Source organism: Argopecten irradians, chromosome 6 (genome assembly GCF_041381155.1).
Source record: "Argopecten irradians isolate NY chromosome 6, Ai_NY, whole genome shotgun sequence".
NCBI lineage: Eukaryota > Metazoa > Mollusca > Bivalvia > Pectinida > Pectinidae > Argopecten > Argopecten irradians.
In genome coordinates this window covers 20,555,930-20,574,344 of record NC_091139.1, presented here as the reverse complement: position 1 = coordinate 20,574,344, position 18,415 = coordinate 20,555,930, and the positions used below count along the sequence as shown (strand labels likewise).

Here is an 18,415-nt window from a genome sequence, read left to right as displayed (position 1 = left end):
TTCTGTAACGATACCCATTGGTGGATAAATCCCAATACTCATATGTAGCCTGTATGTTCTCTAACGATACCCATTAGTGGAAAAATCCAAATAATCCGATAGAGCCTGTATGTTCTGAAACGATACCCATTGGTGGATAAATCCCAATAGTCAGATAGATAGAGTCTGTATGTTCTGTAATGATACCCATTGGTGGATAAATCCTGATACTCAGATAGATCGATAGAGTCTGTATGTTCTGTAACGATACCCATTGGTGGATAAATCCCGATACTCAGATAGAACCTGTATGTTCTGTAACGATACCCATTGGTGGATAAATCCTGATACTCAGATAGAACCTGTATGTTCTGTAATGATACCCATTGGTGGATAAATCCTGATACTCAGATAGAACCTGTATGTTCTGTAATGATACCCATTGGTGGATAAATCCTGATACTCAGATAGAACCTGTATGTTCTGTAATGATACCCATTGGTGGATAAATCCTGATACTCAGATAGAACCTGTATGTTCTGTAACAATACCCATTGGTGGATAAATCCTGATACTCAGATAGAACCTGTATGTTCTGTAACGATACCCATTGGTGGATAAATCCTGATACTCAGATAGAACCTGTATGTTCTGTAACGATACCCATTGGTGGATAAATCCTGATACTCAGATAGAACCTGTATGTTCTGTAATGATACCCATTAGTGGATAAATCCTGATACTCAGATAGAACCTGTATGTTCTGTAACAATACCCATTGGTGGATAAATCCCGATACTCATATAGAACCTGTACGTTCTGTAACGATACCCATTGGTGGATAAATCCTGATACTCGGATAGAACCTGTTTGTTCTGCCTATTTGACATGATGATTATGTCACATAAGAATTTAGTCTGTGTATTCACTCTGATGATTTTGTCTTGACCAATAAGGTATGTGAAATACTCCCGTGTGTGCTGGCCATGAGAGTGGTAATATCTGACCACGGAAGTGTGTCCGAGTTTGTTCGTGTATACAAGTAGATAACACCCGACTATAGCCCGAGCCTGGTGTGTACCTGGGCCTGTTAGTGTAGGCCAGACCTCAGTCCTCCTCCAACATAAGTGACAGTCTTATTGGCGCGAATGCCATAAACACCTGAATAGTGATTATCAGTCCAGTGATTAGACTGAAGCACCTAGTGTTTACCTGTGGTGCTGGAGTGGTCAGCGATAAACTGGACAATCATCTCCCAAAGAAGTGGTCAGACCCGTGTCCAGCACTGATTAAACCATTCATATATAATAGGCACTACACAAAATGGTGTGGATTTGTCTTTTGGATTAAAATATAGATGATGCAAAAAGATAATTGTCAATTTTAAGTGTCCATTAATTTTATTAAGAAGCAAAACGAACAACAGGAGTTGGATAAATCTGACTTAAATACAGTTAAACCCCAATAACTCGAACAGCAGGGGACCAGATCAATAATTCGAGAAATACAGAGGGTATTCGACTCATCCGAGGCTGGTCATGATCGATTGTTGACAGTCAAAATGTCCAGTCTCCCTATGACAAACAATGCATTGCAATTGCAATGGCATTTTAATTACCGTAATTTCAGCATTTTGGATTTTTTTATTAAAGTTTTTTTTATAGCAATATCAAATTCATTAATTTATTAACCAGCATAGTTACGAACAAACAACGATACATATGTCTACCTTGTAAAAGCGTTAGGTTACACGTGTTCACGAGGAAAGTTACAAAAATACAATATGCGGGAAAAGATACGGAACGCACTGATAAAAACGAACATGGGTCAATGTGATTTGTACTTAGTTCTATCAAATTTTGGTATCGTTTATATCTTTTGAAGAAAAAAATAACACGGAAATAAAAAAAAATATTGAACTTATACAGGAAGTCGGACATCAGTGATTTCTTCCGACTCTTTTGTCAGTTCACAATGCGTACTTTCTATTAACACGAATCAACATCTTCTGTATTTTCGTATTTAAGCGAAGATTATTACGAGAGAGACATCGATAATTTAATGCCTTTTCTGAAATATTCAAATGAAGTTTGCATCAAACAACGACTTGCTATCGTGAAGGTAGGTAATACTGACACCGTTAATCCCTTAATTACCAAAAGGCTTGATACGACACCTGTATAAACACAGGTCGTGAGTTATTATCCGTGACAGTCGGTGCAGTCAGGTGTGACACAGGTAAAAAATTATCAAGGGCCGAACACCTGTTCGACAAATGCATGGGTAGATACTATGTATTTGCTGAAACGGGGATATATTTCTGTTCGAGGAATAAGGGGTATTCAACGAATAGCTGTTCGAGCTATCCGGGGTTTTGTTACATAGATTATATAGGGACACGGTCGGGACCGTACGATTAGTTCGACGAATAGGGGGTATTCGAGGAATCCGGGTTCGAGTAAGAGGGGTTTTACTGTATTGTATATTTGTCAGTGCCTATGTTCATTGCTATATATATTAGAATTTTCAGTAGGAATCAGCGTGAGGCCCATCAAGCATGATATTATAAAATCAAAATTTGAATTCCCTTGAACATAAATTTAATTCCTTCAACAAATCTGTTATTAATTATACTGTTTCAAGTACCAGTGTCTTCCATTTGGCCTATAATTATTATCTTTTGAAACAATTTTATATTTAAAAAAATTGCTGTTAATTGAAACAAAGTTTGTTTACAAATAAACTTGGTTTGAATTAAAACTATATGTGTATATTATTAAAAGGAAAATCTTTTTAAATTGGTCAATTATGCATAGCTGAAAAGTGAAATTCGTCTTCATATGATTTCATGCATTTGGCTTTTATGATTTATGCATAGCAAGTATTCATCTACACAGAAGCACAAAACCTTACATGTATACGTTGCCCTTCACTGAACACTCTAAACAGAATCAACATTATTTTCTAATTTAAACACACTTAATATATATGTGTATGTATGGTTTTTTGGGCCTTGTGTAAAATTTAAATACTTGTTTTGATTCCAAGCACATATATTGATAAAAAGGGACTGAGTGCATATCTGTAGTTTACTTCAAATTGTGGGTGGGTTGTTTTGTGTTCAGATGTTATAATGCCAACAAAGATATGCTTCAGATCCCATGATTACAAGATGTCACCTCATCTTATTGGACAAGAGTCTTCACACCTGTGTATGTTGATCAGATACACCTGAACTGCATGTTTATCATCAGTGACTAACTTCACTCATCATACTTATGAATATTCATAAAGCATTGACTGAATAGGATATTATCAGCATCACTCATTAATTCAGTAGTTTTTTTAACTGACAAAAACTGGAATGACATCAGGTCCTTATCAACATTTTCGTACTACCTCTATGAAATGGCGTCGTTGGGGGCATTTATATACCGTATACATGTATTATAAACATGTGTGTTGTAATTAAAAGTTCTGTGCATGCCCATCAATCCCCTCGAGCTCTTCTGTCATATTTCTTATCCGGTCCCATTTGGCTCTCTGTATTTGCATATGACAGAGTTATCTGTCCTTACGGGTAGGTATTGATGACGACATCATGCGTTTGTGAGTGTGTAATTGTCATACTTTTCAGAGACGTGAATTTCCTTCACAAAATATTGACGTCACAATCAATATAAACCTACCCTAAAGGGATCCGGTCAAGGTAACTCTGTAATATGAAAAGACAGTATAAGATATGGGAGCTGGCAAAATACATATTTTACTAGACATTTCTTATTTCTAGTTCTACTTTAATTAATGATTTAATTTAATCTAGATCTGGAAGTTTCTGTTGGAAGTTTTGGTACTACTATAATTAGTAATAATGTGACCTGTACATAAATGTTCACTATAAATATATATACATGTACATAGTGATCAGTTAAATTTGTGCACTTAATGTTAAAAATAGCTTACCTCTATGTGTCATAAATGATAATAGCCTGAATCCAACCCACATAATGAAAAAGTCAAGTAATGGTAGTTTTGCTAATTAAAAGATCCACTCTAATATTAATGCCTAAAATAAATTACCCTGGTATCTTCTCTGAAAAGAAGCCTACCCTTATAGTATAGATAGACAGTTATCAGCTCTATAGACTTCAGGTGGCCGGAGATTAATGGCGTTTATGTACATATCATGTTCTCACTAAAACCTGGAATCAATTAAAATCATTAACTTTATCACAGAATTTGTTAATATTTTTATATACTGGTACATCACATAATGGATGTAAAAAAAATGTTTTATGTAATATTTTGCTGTTTGGTTATTACTTCATTAAGTTGTTCATGTTTATTATAATTATTGAAATTGTATTGTATAGGAAGCTGGAAAATCATAATAATTATATCATGGTTCTCTCTAATTATAGGATGGCTTGAGCTCACTGATTGCAGACTTGGACTATCCAGCCATCCGGAGAAACAAAAGCGTTGACCAGTTTGTGGGCAAATGTAAGTGTTGTTGTTTCTCTAATGTACATATATATAATGACACATATTGGTTGATTCAAATGTGAAGAAAAGAAATTGATTGTTAGATTAGTTCTTTTGATAATTATGACCCTTCATGGGATTTGATGAAACTTAAATGTAACCTTTTGAAATGACTTTGAGAATAACAATTTACTGATGGCTTTGTGTTTTCTACACCAGATGGTAAGGCAGTGGAATTTGTCAACAGTTGTCGTATGCGACATTCTGACTTTGAGGTTGTCAAAGTTATTGGAAGGGGCGCATTCGGTGAAGTTCAATTGGTAAGTTTAAAATGATCTTTACCTTCTTTTGTTTTTTGTTGTTCTTGATTAAGAGAGAACCAAATCAGAACAATAAAAACTAATTGGCAACATTAAAAGAAACATCTGTACATCACATTCATTTAGAAGTTGTACATGTTTAATTTAGAAGCTGTTCATTGAATGATAAAAAGACATATAATGAAAAGGGAACATTTTAGCTTCTGGCTTAATAGGACTATCCCTACAGACGAAAAGGAATCAATGTTTCTTTACAAGTGGTTATGTTGGGTGAAGAAAACTGAAGCTTAATTTGTTTGTTCTACAGGTGAGGCACAAATCAACACGGAAGGTGTATGCCATGAAGCTGTTAAGTAAATACGAAATGGTGAGTGTTTTGATTCATCTTTAGTACACCTCACTGCTTCTGATTCTATTCTCAGTCGGGGCCTCAACAACCACATTTCCTCTGTAGGATTAGCCCTAATCCTCGCTTCCTCTTTGTACCGCCGCACACCTCCAAACGGTTCTATCTAGGTTACTAATGATCCATTCTCCTATTGGGTATGATATACCTAAGGTTAGGCTAGATTTGGTCAAGGCACCTGTTGTCTTGTTTATCTCATGTATTATAAAAGGACAGTTTAACCTCATTTCATATATATAGGTCTTCATTTACAGTAATGAAAACATCTATTTTAGGATGCATCTTGGTCTGAATTACAACTTTTTTTGTGTAAATTATTAGCATGTACATCTTAGACATTCTTTTCAACAATTTTAATCTTGAATAGAAATGCAAAGTTTTATTGGTTGAATAAAGCCAGAGTTCCCAGAAAAAAACTTTGATCTTTTGTCAATACACAGAACTGGCCCCACACAGTCATACCTAAAGTAATGTAGAGTTATTGATAGAATGCTTTAATTTATTGACGACTACAAATTCTATGTTGTTATAATCCTATAAATACAATCTGATCACCATTTTAGTATCCACTGCAGGTGATTTATTTCCCAAGGAAGAGCAACATCATGTTTCATATGAAACAAATTAAGAGTAAGGTTGCCCAAGAAACTTGAAATATCTGTATCTCTAATATTGTTCATATATCACAAGAAAGGCTAAATTACTGAGATAGTGATAATGTTGAAATGAGTCATCTTACTTAATTTTTGTAGATACCCGATTAATGATTAGAGGAAGTGCTAATTGTGAAGTGGGAAGGTTGATTTAGATAAACGTAATGATATCACATCTGTAGGACAGTGTTTTGTAGAATTTGGGCCAAAAATAGTGCACACTGTAATAACATGGAATGGCTTAACGATGTTTGCAGGGACATGACTGGGGAACTCATTACCGTCCCATCTGACTCAACCACATATAGAAACTCATCATGTAAATGATGTGAAAATTGATTTCCTTGGCGATAGGAATGGTACATATATATATATATGCTGAACACAAAAGTCTGTTTAGTACTGTATCTCACTTTACAGTTTACAGACATGTCTATACGCACATATCCTGTCATCTTTTCATCAGACGAAATTGTTAAACTTTGTCAATTTCACGAAGTTACCATTGTTAGCTAACTCTTTCATACTAGAATATGCTAATATGGTGGTATACTTAGCCTATTGATATTCTTGTAATATCATTTTATGTTGACTTTGTGTGAATTTCTCTATATATATAGAGTCTCCATTTGCTGTGTTACACAGTACTGAAAACATATTTTAGGAATGCATCTAGATATCCATTTCAATGTTGTTGTTTTTTCGGGAGGAGGGGGGATGGAAATCATCTGGATGTAAATCTTTACAATCAATAAGATGGGGTTACATGTAATTAGTACAGACAATAAGATGGGGTTACATGTGATTAGTACAGACAATAAGATGGGGTTACATGTAATTAGTACAGACAATAAGATGGGGTTACATGTAATTAGTACAGACAATAAGATTGGGTTACATGTGATTAGTACAGACAATAAGATGGGGTTACATGTAATTAGTACAAACAATAAGATGGGGTTACATGTGATTAGTACAGACAATAAGATGGGGTTACATGTAATTAGTACAGACAATAAGATGGGGTTACATGTAATTAGTACAGACAATAAGATGGGGTTACATGTGATTAGTACAGACAATAAGATGGGGTTACATGTAATTAGTACAGACAATAAGATGGGGTTACATGTAATTAGTACAGACAATAAGATGGGGTTACATGTAATTAGTACAGACAATAAGACAGGGTTACATGTAATTAGTACAGACAATAAGATGGGGTAACATGTAATTAATACAGACAATAAGATGGGGTTACATGTAATTAGTACAGACAATAAGATGGGGTTACATGTGATTAGTACAGACAATAAGATGGGGTTACATGTAATTAGTACAGACAATAAGATGGGGTAACATGTAATTAGTACAGACAATAAGATGGGGTTACATGTAATTAGTACAGACAATAAGATGGGGTTACATGTAATTAGTACAGACAATAAGATGGGGTTACATGTAATTAGTACAGACAATAGGACAGGGTTTACATGTACCGGTATATATTAGATAAGATGGGGTTACATGTACCGGTATTAGAATTAGTATATATATAGACAATAAGATGGGGTTACATGTAATTAGTACAGACAATAAGATGGGGTTACATGTAATTAGTACAGACAATAAGACAGGGTTTACATGTACCGGTATTAGAATTAGTATATATATAGACAATAAGATGGGGTTACATGTATTTAGTACAGACAATAAGACAAGGGTTACATGAAATTAGTACAGACAATAAGATGGGGTTACATGTAATTAGTACAGACAATAAGACAGGGTTTACATGTGATTAGTACAGATAATAAGATGGGGTTACATGTAATTAGTACAGACAATAAGGGGTTACATGTAATTAGTACAGACAATAAGGGGTTACATGTAATAAGTACAGATAATAAGATGGGGTTACATGTAATTAGTACAGACAATAAGGGGTTACATGTAATTAGTACAGACAATAAGGGGTTACATGTAATAAGTACAGACAATAAGACAGGGTTACATATAATTAGTACAGATAATAAGACAGGGTTACATGTAATTAGTACAGACAATAAGATGGGGTTACATGTAATTAGTACAGATAATAAGATGGGGTTACATGTAATTAGTACAGACAATAAGATGGGGTCACATGTAATTAGTACAGACAATAAGATGGGGTTACATGTAATTAGTACAGACAATAAGATGGGGTTACATGTAATTAGTACAGACAATAAGATGGGGTTACATGTAATTAGTACAGACAATAAGACAGGGTTTACATGTACCGGTATTAGAATTAGTATATATATAGACAATAAGATGGGGTTACATGTATTTAGTACAGACAATAAGACAAGGGTTACATGAAATTAGTACAGACAATAAGATGGGGTTACATGTAATTAGTACAGACAATAAGACAGGGTTTACATGTGATTAGTACAGATAATAAGATGGGGTTACATGTAATTAGTACAGACAATAAGGGGTTACATGTAATTAGTACAGACAATAAGGGGTTACATGTAATAAGTACAGATAATAAGATGGGGTTACATGTAATTAGTACAGACAATAAGGGGTTACATGTAATTAGTACAGACAATAAGGGGTTACATGTAATAAGTACAGACAATAAGACAGGGTTACATATAATTAGTACAGATAATAAGACAGGGTTACATGTAATTAGTACAGTCAATAAGATGGGGTTACATGTAATTAGTACAGACAATAAGATGGGGTTACATGTAACTAGTACAGACAATAGGACAGGGTTTACATGTACCGGTATTAGAATAAGTATTTATACAGACAATAAGGGTTACATGTAATTAGTACAGACAATAAGATGGGGTTACATGTAATTAGTACAGACAATCAGCCTGTGACGTTAATTTTTTTTCGCTGTTAGTCATTTGGACCCAAAATTTTACTAGTCCAACTATTTAATCACTAGTCCAAATTAAATATACAACTGTTTTGCTTCAGTCAATCGGTCATGTTATTGCTATTATTGTTATTCACCCAATTTACAGCTTAAATGCGTTAGTGAAAGATGCATCCGGACAGAAATAATGGCATAAAAATGCACTCAAAATGTGTTGAAAGATACAATTGATCATCGCTCTTGTAAATATAGTATATTTACTGATTTTTGTGTCACCTGCAACGTAATGGCGACACTTAGGTATCACTATGTCGTCCGGGAAACGGTTTCTGTGCGATAACTTAATTATTTATTGTCCGATTTCAACCAAATTTTGTATACTGCTTTATAGCAATGAGATCTCACATGTGTTCGATAATGGTCAAAATCTGTCAATATTTGCAAGAGTTACGGGACTTTAAAATCATCAAAACAGATAAATCCATGGTTTCTACTCAATAACTTTAGTATTTATCGTCCAATTTCAACAAAATTTTGTAAGTTGCTTTATATAAATGAGATCTGGGATGATTTCAATAATGGTTGAAATCCGTCAATATTTGCATGAGTTACGGGACTTTAAAATCGTCAAAACAAATAAATCCATGGTTTCTGCTCAATAACTTTAGTATTTATTGTCCAATTCACAAACAAATTTGGAATATTGCTTTATATCAATGAGATCTTAGATGGGTTCGATACTGGTCAAAATACGTCAATATTTGCAAGAGTTACGGGACTTTAAAATCGTCAAAACATGGTTTCCGCTCAATAACTTAGTATTTATTGTCCGATTTTAACCAAATTTGATGTATTTCTTTATATCAATGAGATCTAAGATGGATTTGATACTGGTCAAAATCCATCAATATTTGCAAGATTTACGTGATTTGATAACTTCACCTAATTATTAACAATATTTTCAACTGTAAATAACTGTTTTTTGTGCAGGCGACACATCCACTCTGTGGAATTCTTGTAATTGGGTGGTAAGCCACTAGTCAAATAGGAATAGTTCATTACAATTGGTACTAGTCCAGCCATAAAATTACTAGTCGTGGGCATCGGACTAGTGCTTAAAGTTGCACACTGCAGACAATATATAATGGGGTTACATGTAATTAATACAGACAATGTGATGGGGGTTATATGTAATTAGTACAGACAATGGGATGGGGTTACATGTTATTAGTACAAACAATATGATGGGGTTACATGTAATTAGTACAGATAATGTGATGGGGTTACATGTAATTAGTACAGACAATGTGATGGTGTTACATGTTATTAGAACAAACAATATGATGGGGTTACATATAATTGGTACTAGCAATATGATGGGTTACATGTTATTAGTACAGACAATATGATGGGGGGTATATGTAATTTATACAAACAATATGATGATGGTTATATGTAATTAGTACAAACAATATGATGGGGGGTATATGTAATTTATACAAACAATATGATGAGGGTTATATGTAATTAGTACAAACAATATGATGAGGGTTATATGTAATTAGTACAAGCAATATGATGGGGTTACATGTAATTAGTACAAACAATATGATGGGGTTACATGTAATTAGTACAGACAATATGATGGGGTTACATGTAATTAGTACAGACAATATGATGGGGTTACATATAATTAGTACAGACAATATGATGGGGTTACATGTAATTAGTACAGACAATATGATGGGGGTTACATGTAATTAATACAAACAATATGATGGGTTACATGTAATTAGTACAGACAATATGATGGGGTTTTATGTAATTAGTACAAACAATATGATGGGGTTACATGTAATTAGTACAAACAATATGATGGGGGGTATATGTAATTTATACAAACAATATGATGAGGGTTATATGTAATTAGTACAAACAATATGATGGGGGTTACATGTAATTAGTACAGACAATAAGATGGGGTTACATGTAATTAGTACAGACAATCTGATGGGGGTTACATATAATTAGTACAAACAATATGATGGGGGACACATGTAATTAGTACAGACAATAAGATGGGGTTACATGTAATTAGTACAGACAATATGATGGGGTTACATGTAATTAGTACAGACAATATGATGGGGTTACATGTAATTAGTACAAACAATATGATGGGGGTTACATGTAATTAGTACAGACAATAAGATGGGGTTACATGTAATTAGTACAGACAATATGATGGGGTTACGTGTAATTAGTACAGACAATATGATGGGGGTTACATGTAATTAATACAAACAATATGATGGGTTACATGTAATTAGTACAGACAATATGATGGGGTTACATGTAATTAGTACAGACAATATGATGGGGTTACATGTAATTAGTACAAACAATATGATGGGGGTTACATGTAATTAGTACAAACAATATGATGGGGTTATATGTAATTAGTACAAACAATATGATGGGGTTACATGTAATTAGTACAAACAATATGATGGGGGGTACATGTAATTTATACAAACAATATGATGAGGGTTATATGTAATTAGTACAAACAATATGATGGGGGTTACATGTAATTAGTACAGACAATAAGATGGGGTTACATGTAATTAGTACAGACAATCTGATGGGGGTTACATGTAATTAGTACAAACAATATGATGGGGGTTACATGTAATTAGTACAGACAATAAGATGGGGTTACATGTAATTAGTACAGACAATATGATGGGGTTACATGTAATTAGTACAGACAATATGATGGGGTTACATGTAATTAGTACAAACAATATGATGGGGGTTACATGTAATTAGTACAGACAATAAGATGGGGTTACATGTAATTAGTACAGACAATATGATGGGGTTACATGTACTGAGTACAGACAATAAGATGGGGTTACATGTAATTAGTACAAACAATATGATTGGGTTACATGTAATTAGTACAAACAATATGATGGGGGGTATATGTAATTTATACAAACAATATGATGAGGGTTATATGTAATTAGTACAAACAATATGATGGGGTTACATGTAATTAGTACAGACAATATGATGGGTTACATGTTATTAGTACAGACAATATGATGGGGTTACATGTATACCATAGGATTTGGGTTACATGTAATTTTTACAGACAATATGATTGGGGTTACATGTTATTAGTACAGACAATATGATGGGGTTACATGTATACCATAGGATCGGGGTTACATGTAATTTTTACAGACAATATGATTGGGGTTACATGTTTTTAGTACAGACAATATGATTGGGGTTACATGTTTTTAGTACAGATATGATTGAGGTTACCGGGTACATGTAATTTGTACAAACAATATGGGTTACATATGATTCCATTTCAGTTTATTTTTGAGATCTTTAAGATTATGTTTCTCTGTACATGTATTGATGTTATCTAAAAAAAATTGGCTGGACCCCAAAAGATCTATATCAAATTATACATCATCTGGAAACAAGGCTCCAGCTGATTATGTTCATGGGATGTCTTTGTATATTTCAACATACAATATACATGTATCTTATGTTTTAGACAAATAAATAGAACTACTAATTATTGGTATGTATTGACACCTGGCCATGGTAAACATAAATTTACATCAGTTATCTTCTTGATACACTGACCTAGATAAAACTGTGAGCCTTAAAGACTATATATATGACCTTTATGTTAGCATTACAAACCATGCTTGAAATCTCCTGTGTGTTTGATCATGACTATATAATATAGCTTACATAATATAGAAAAAAGAGATTAACCCGGAGTTAAGCAGTAAAAAACAGAATGTTATCAAAGTCTTAGGCCCTGGAGTTTGGTTATACCCTGTACAACATAGATTAATTTACTCTATAAATAATTTGAGTCCCTAATTAATTATAATTACTTTATAAAGAATTTTAGTCCCTGATTAATTTACTTTATAGATAATTTTAGTCCCTGATTAATTATAATTTCTTTATAAATAATTTTAGTCCCTGATTAATTATAATTACTTTATAAATAATTTTAGTCCCTGATTAATTATAATTACTTTAGAAATAATTTTAGTCCCTGATTAATTATAATTACTTTATAAATAATTTTAGTCCCTGATTAATTTACTTTATAAATAATTTTAGTCCATGTAATTATGGAATAATGATGAATGCATACACTTCAGTGTTTTATACATGCTCAATTGCTGATTACTTGGAATTCTTTCAGTTATAAAGTTGTTTGTATCCAGATAAATGTATAAAACTTTGGTTTGTTGAGTTTGTTAGTTTATTATTAACATCCTGTTAACAGTCAGGATCATTTAAGGATGTGCCAGGGAAAGCTAGAGGACCCAGAGAAAAACCACCAACCATTAGTTATTATCAGTATAAGGCCTGGCAACGGCCCCACCTGGGATTTAAACTCGAAACCCAAAGATGGGGCTAGAATGAGAATGTTAGGACGTCTCAACCACTGGGCCCTTGTATAAAAATTAGGACTTCCTGCATCTATATTGGATCTCCCAAATACCTTTGGCACTTACAAATGTTTGTACAAATAACATATAGTCCTCATGCTTACAAACACTTGTATAGAGTGTTTGCAAACATCAGACAGTTGGACATTGGTACACCTACGAAGCTGCTATACACATCCAACGGCCAACAATAAGATTTATATTTTCTTGTAATCAGCAGTAATTTGGCCCAGCAGTCTATGCTTAGATGTTTACTGACGGTGCCAGACTACAAGTGTAATGCTCTGCAATGATGAATCTTCCTATTGATGATGTTCGAGAATATTACCGACTATATGATTAATCTGATTCTGGTAGAGGCTTGCACCAATATCATCAAAATCATCAGAGGTTTGGCCATTAGGCCAAGCAAAGGTAGCAATGAGGTTTTTGCTCGCTGCCACAAGTATAAATACTTTCATAAACTTGTGGAAGCATTTCAAATTTTAGTTATGGGTTTTATTATGATAACAGTTATAAAAAGACAAAGCTTTAATTCTTTTTTGCTCTTTTACAGTTGATATCACACTAAGAACCAGGCCTCAGTTTCATGAACATTCCTTCACTTAAAATTCCATATAGGAAAACATAATAGCAGTTAAGGAGCAAATATTAAGTTATATAATTAAGGGACCTTTCTTTAAAGTGAATAGTCAGGCAAAGAAAACGAGTCTAAATGCGTTCATTGGCTTTCCAAAAGTTCTCACATATTAATACGACGGTCAAGTTCTGTTTAGTTTCCCAGTTCTGACCATTAAAGTAAAGAAAAGTTGAAAGCATTGAAAGCGAGGCTGCGTGGAAATGTAACCACGGACATAGTGAGCCAGGAGGATGTTTTAGAATTTCCATACTTTAAATTAATTTCTTCGTACACAGACAGATTTTGGCGAGAGATTTTATTTTTCCATTTCATAAGAAATTATACTGGATACATTCACACCATTTTTACCGACTTTAGCCATCCTTGCCCGACTGTTCACTTTAAATATATGCAATGTTTTCCTAATAGGCCCTGGTAGTCATACAAATGTCATAGTTACTCATTATTTAGCTTCATTAGTTGTATATACATGTTAAATTTCATGTCTCATAATAATTTCATCAAGGAATAGTTTATCTGAATATAAAGTTAAGCTATTAGAAAATCTTGCCAAATTTTGTTAAAAGCTAAAGCAAATTTAAGCTGCCAAAGTCTGTTAGAATTTCATTACGCATTCTTTGAAAATAGCTGATCACATGATCATTAAAATTTCATCGTGATTCATTTGCTGTTGTCCCTTGCTGGATGTTAAAGTGATAGGAACTGCTTTTGTCACTCTGTCACGGTGGGATCAATTTAATCAGTAGTCCTCATATCCCTAAATTTAATAATGACTGGAACATTTTGGCATTTTCTTTCACTAATAGCCGTCTGCAGTGGTTCTGGAAATATTAGATTCTTGACACACCATGCTATTTTTTCTCTGAATAAATCATGGTCTTCAAAGCCCAGGAATGTTACAATTTGAGGGAAAAGAAAAATATTCTGGAACACCAAAGATTTTCTAGTTTACTACAAACAAGCTTTTTAGAGTGACAATAAATGTTCATGTACTAATGTATATAACATATTTTTAAGTTGATATTATTAAAATTTCCTGAAAGAAATTATATCATTTTGTTCTGTGTTATAAATCTCAAAATATCTTATAACTGAAAATGCAAATTTTATTATAATATATTTAAAGTATTGGTAACTTGCTGTTTGTAAAATTTTCTCTGGATATTGTTCGATGTTGATGATGAATCAACATGTAATATAGATTTTCTTTCAGGTTTTGTGCATTTTTTCTGCTAATTGCACAAAATAACATTTACCATATATGGTACAGTAAAACCTGCCATAGTGACCATCTCTTTATTCGGATGAATTGTTTGACAAGACCTCTGTTTTGTGGTACCAAATGACCAATTTTAAGACAGTTTGAGCTGTGTATAAAAACTGCCTGGTCATAAAACCAGTGGTTGTCCTTTGTCTCAAAGACAAGTTAAAATGTCAAACTGTTATGTCATCTGTGTAAAGCTTAAACAATTCTTTATTGTGTTTCAGATAAAGCGGTCAGAATCAGCATTTTACTGGGAAGAGAGAGAAATTATGGCCAATGCCAACAGTTTATGGATTGTCCAGGTTTGTCAATTATTCATTACACATTGAAATGTTTAAATGTGTTCAGGGGCTTTGCCAGCTGTTTTAGGAAAGGGTCCAGCTGTGCAAATATTAGGCAAATTATCGGGTCCTAGCAAAAACTCTTGTGTTAGTATACGTTAGATTGTTGATACAGTTAAATGATTCTATGATTCTTTTGGGGAATGGATTAAAAAAATCTTTGCTGAAACATTGAATAATCTTGTTCTTAATTCTAAATTGTCAAGCTATAAACCATCTATTCTATAAGCAAGACATTTCTGTTTTGTCATTCAAAGGTATTTGTGTGTGATAAAAGTTTTTATCATTAACATCTTTGTCTTCTTGATTATTGCATACATAAATCAATCTAAATAGATGAATCTTTCAGATTCTTCAGAATATTGCTTATATTTACAATTTGAACTAATCATGTACTGGCTTATTTGAAATCTAACCAAAATACTGAAACATTCATGTCTAGTTTGTATCAAAGTTACAAAACTTTCAAAGAAAGTTAATATTTCAGTGTAGGCCACAATAGTGTATTTATACCATCATAAATCTCTCTAAAGAAGCAAAGGAATTATTATTGATGTAAACTTTTTATTTTTGGAGACCTTGAACTGACAGCTCTCTTGTTCATGATGAGTAAGAGGCAGTCATTAATCTAAAAATCTGTTAGATTAAAAAGAAACTCGCTACAATATGCATACATTGCATTTTACCACATGTTTCTAAAATGCCTGTTGTCTTGCTTACAGCTGCACTTCGCATTTCAAGACACCAAGTTTCTGTACATGGTAATGGACTACATGCCTGGTGGAGATCTGGTCAACCTTATGAGTAACTACGATGTCCCAGAGAAATGGGCCAAGTTTTACTGTGCTGAAGTCGTACTGGCTCTCAATGCTATTCATTCTATGGGATTTGTACACAGGTATAGTATTCATTATCTAGCTGTTACACTTACCATGGTGATACGTTTGGTGAATGTTTATAAAGCTTATTATACATAGAACGGTTTTAAAGGAATTGGGACACATTCACCCATACATTCACAAGATAATGATGTGGTCTAGCAATGCAAAGACCTCAAACTAATTTGGATTCTGAATTATCACTTTGATAAACCTTATTAGTATCTATTCTAATCCTTTATTTTCCTGTTAATGTGAATGTGTGAGATACCTCAAATACTGTATTAGCTTGGTTATAATTTAATGTTTGGAAGAGAAATAGAGTGACAATGATCAGATACCATCCAACAGAATAATGTCATTCTATATGTCTCTCACCAAACCTGACTTTACTGACACACCGCCTTGTTTGGCAACCCTTACAGTATGGTAAAATTAGGTTAATGTGATTGTATGTTAATGTTGAATAGTCTTAATTATATGCACAAGTATATAAAAATTATATCAGAAAGAAGAGATCTTTTAATAGATATCGCCATTCTAATCCTTCCATCAAAATATTTCATATAAAGATTATAATTTCAATTTGAAAGTTGCTATTAGATTTTTACATTGCCTATTATGTTTAATAATTACTGTTTACATTTTCCCTCTAGGGACGTAAAACCAGACAACATGTTACTGGATTCAAGTGGTCATTTAAAACTGGCTGACTTTGGCACATGTATGAGGATGGATAAGGTAGGGCGATGGCCATAGCTGATCTTGAACAATAATTAAAATCTGACCATGTAAGGCTACATTGAAGAGGACTGATGGCTTTGAATGATTACCATTATGAAAATAGTAAATACTAAATGTCAATTAGGAACAAAATTCTATAATTTTTTATGGTTTTTGGAAAGCTACATTTAGGCATGTAAATATTCTTTGATAATGGTTGGCTATTAAAATGGGACAATTCACATACAATGTGTTACCTGATAACGTTTGTGCTGGATATACATATAGGATCTTACATGAGTGTTCATTTCATATGAGATTTTATGAAACGAGTCTCAGACGTTTTTATTTTTGCAAGCCTTGGCCAGTAAAAATTAAAACTTTGAGATGAGTTTCATAAAATCTCATGTGAAATGAAGACAAATTTAAGATACTTTTTTATCACATATCTACAAATACCTACATATCAAAGAATTTCATGTCAAAAATTTACTCAGGAAATCCAGAAGAGGCTGCCATTTTATACTGCTGTCCTCATAATTCTGATGTCACATCATTTTTCCTAACGTTATTTTATTGTTTCTGTCTAAAGTCACAATGAATTTCCAGCCAATGGAATTCGCTCCAGGTCATATTACACTAATGACATATGCGGAAATATTACACGGGCGAAATCACTGGATATCAGGCGGATTATGTGATAAAATGTGTTATCTGATAACATTTGTGCTGGACTATTATTTCTATTGGTAATGGAATGAAAAAACCAACATATCTTTGTTATATCTATACAAGAACTCTTGTCAAAATATTTCATCATAAACTGACAAAGTAACATTAATTGGTAGTCGAGTGTAGTGTGTAATTATATTGACAGTATATAATGGTTAATTACGATGTTGTATTAACAGGACGGGATGGTGAGATCAGACACAGCCGTAGGTACACCCGATTACATTTCGCCCGAGGTACTCCAGTCACAGGGCCGGCCAGGGTACTATGGTCGCGAGTGTGATTGGTGGTCTGTCGGAGTCTTCCTTTACGAAATGTTGGTTGGTAAGTTGAACATAAACATTTTTTTATGATTGTATCTTTAAAGAAATAAAATAGATTCATTCACCTTATATGAGGTGAAAAATATTGTTGAAAATTACTTATATGCCCCTACCTTTATAGGCCGATATTGTGATACCAATATATATGCCCCTACCTTTATAGGCCGATATTGTGATACCAATATCTGTCCCATCTAAACTCAGTTTCATTATAAATTTGGAGACATTTCTAGGTTTCTTTTGTTTAAATAATTTGTTTCGATCAGTTAAAAGTATATATAT

At 33.3% G+C, this 18,415-nt stretch overlaps 1 protein-coding gene across 3 annotated transcripts in view; it reads left to right on the top strand.

Annotated features, from left to right (window-relative positions):
* Positions 1–18,415, top strand: part of LOC138325289 (rho-associated protein kinase 2-like) — a 49,292-nt gene that overhangs the window by 7,780 nt on the left and 23,097 nt on the right. For all 3 annotated transcript variants that reach the window (XM_069270843.1, XM_069270844.1, XM_069270842.1), the window contains exons 2-8: positions 4,401–4,482; positions 4,684–4,784; positions 5,092–5,151; positions 15,361–15,438; positions 16,200–16,375; positions 17,012–17,096; positions 17,990–18,134. In XM_069270843.1, the coding sequence (XP_069126944.1) occupies positions 4,401–4,482; positions 4,684–4,784; positions 5,092–5,151; positions 15,361–15,438; positions 16,200–16,375; positions 17,012–17,096; positions 17,990–18,134 (727 nt within the window). The remainder of the gene's footprint in view (positions 1–4,400; positions 4,483–4,683; positions 4,785–5,091; positions 5,152–15,360; positions 15,439–16,199; positions 16,376–17,011; positions 17,097–17,989; positions 18,135–18,415) is intronic.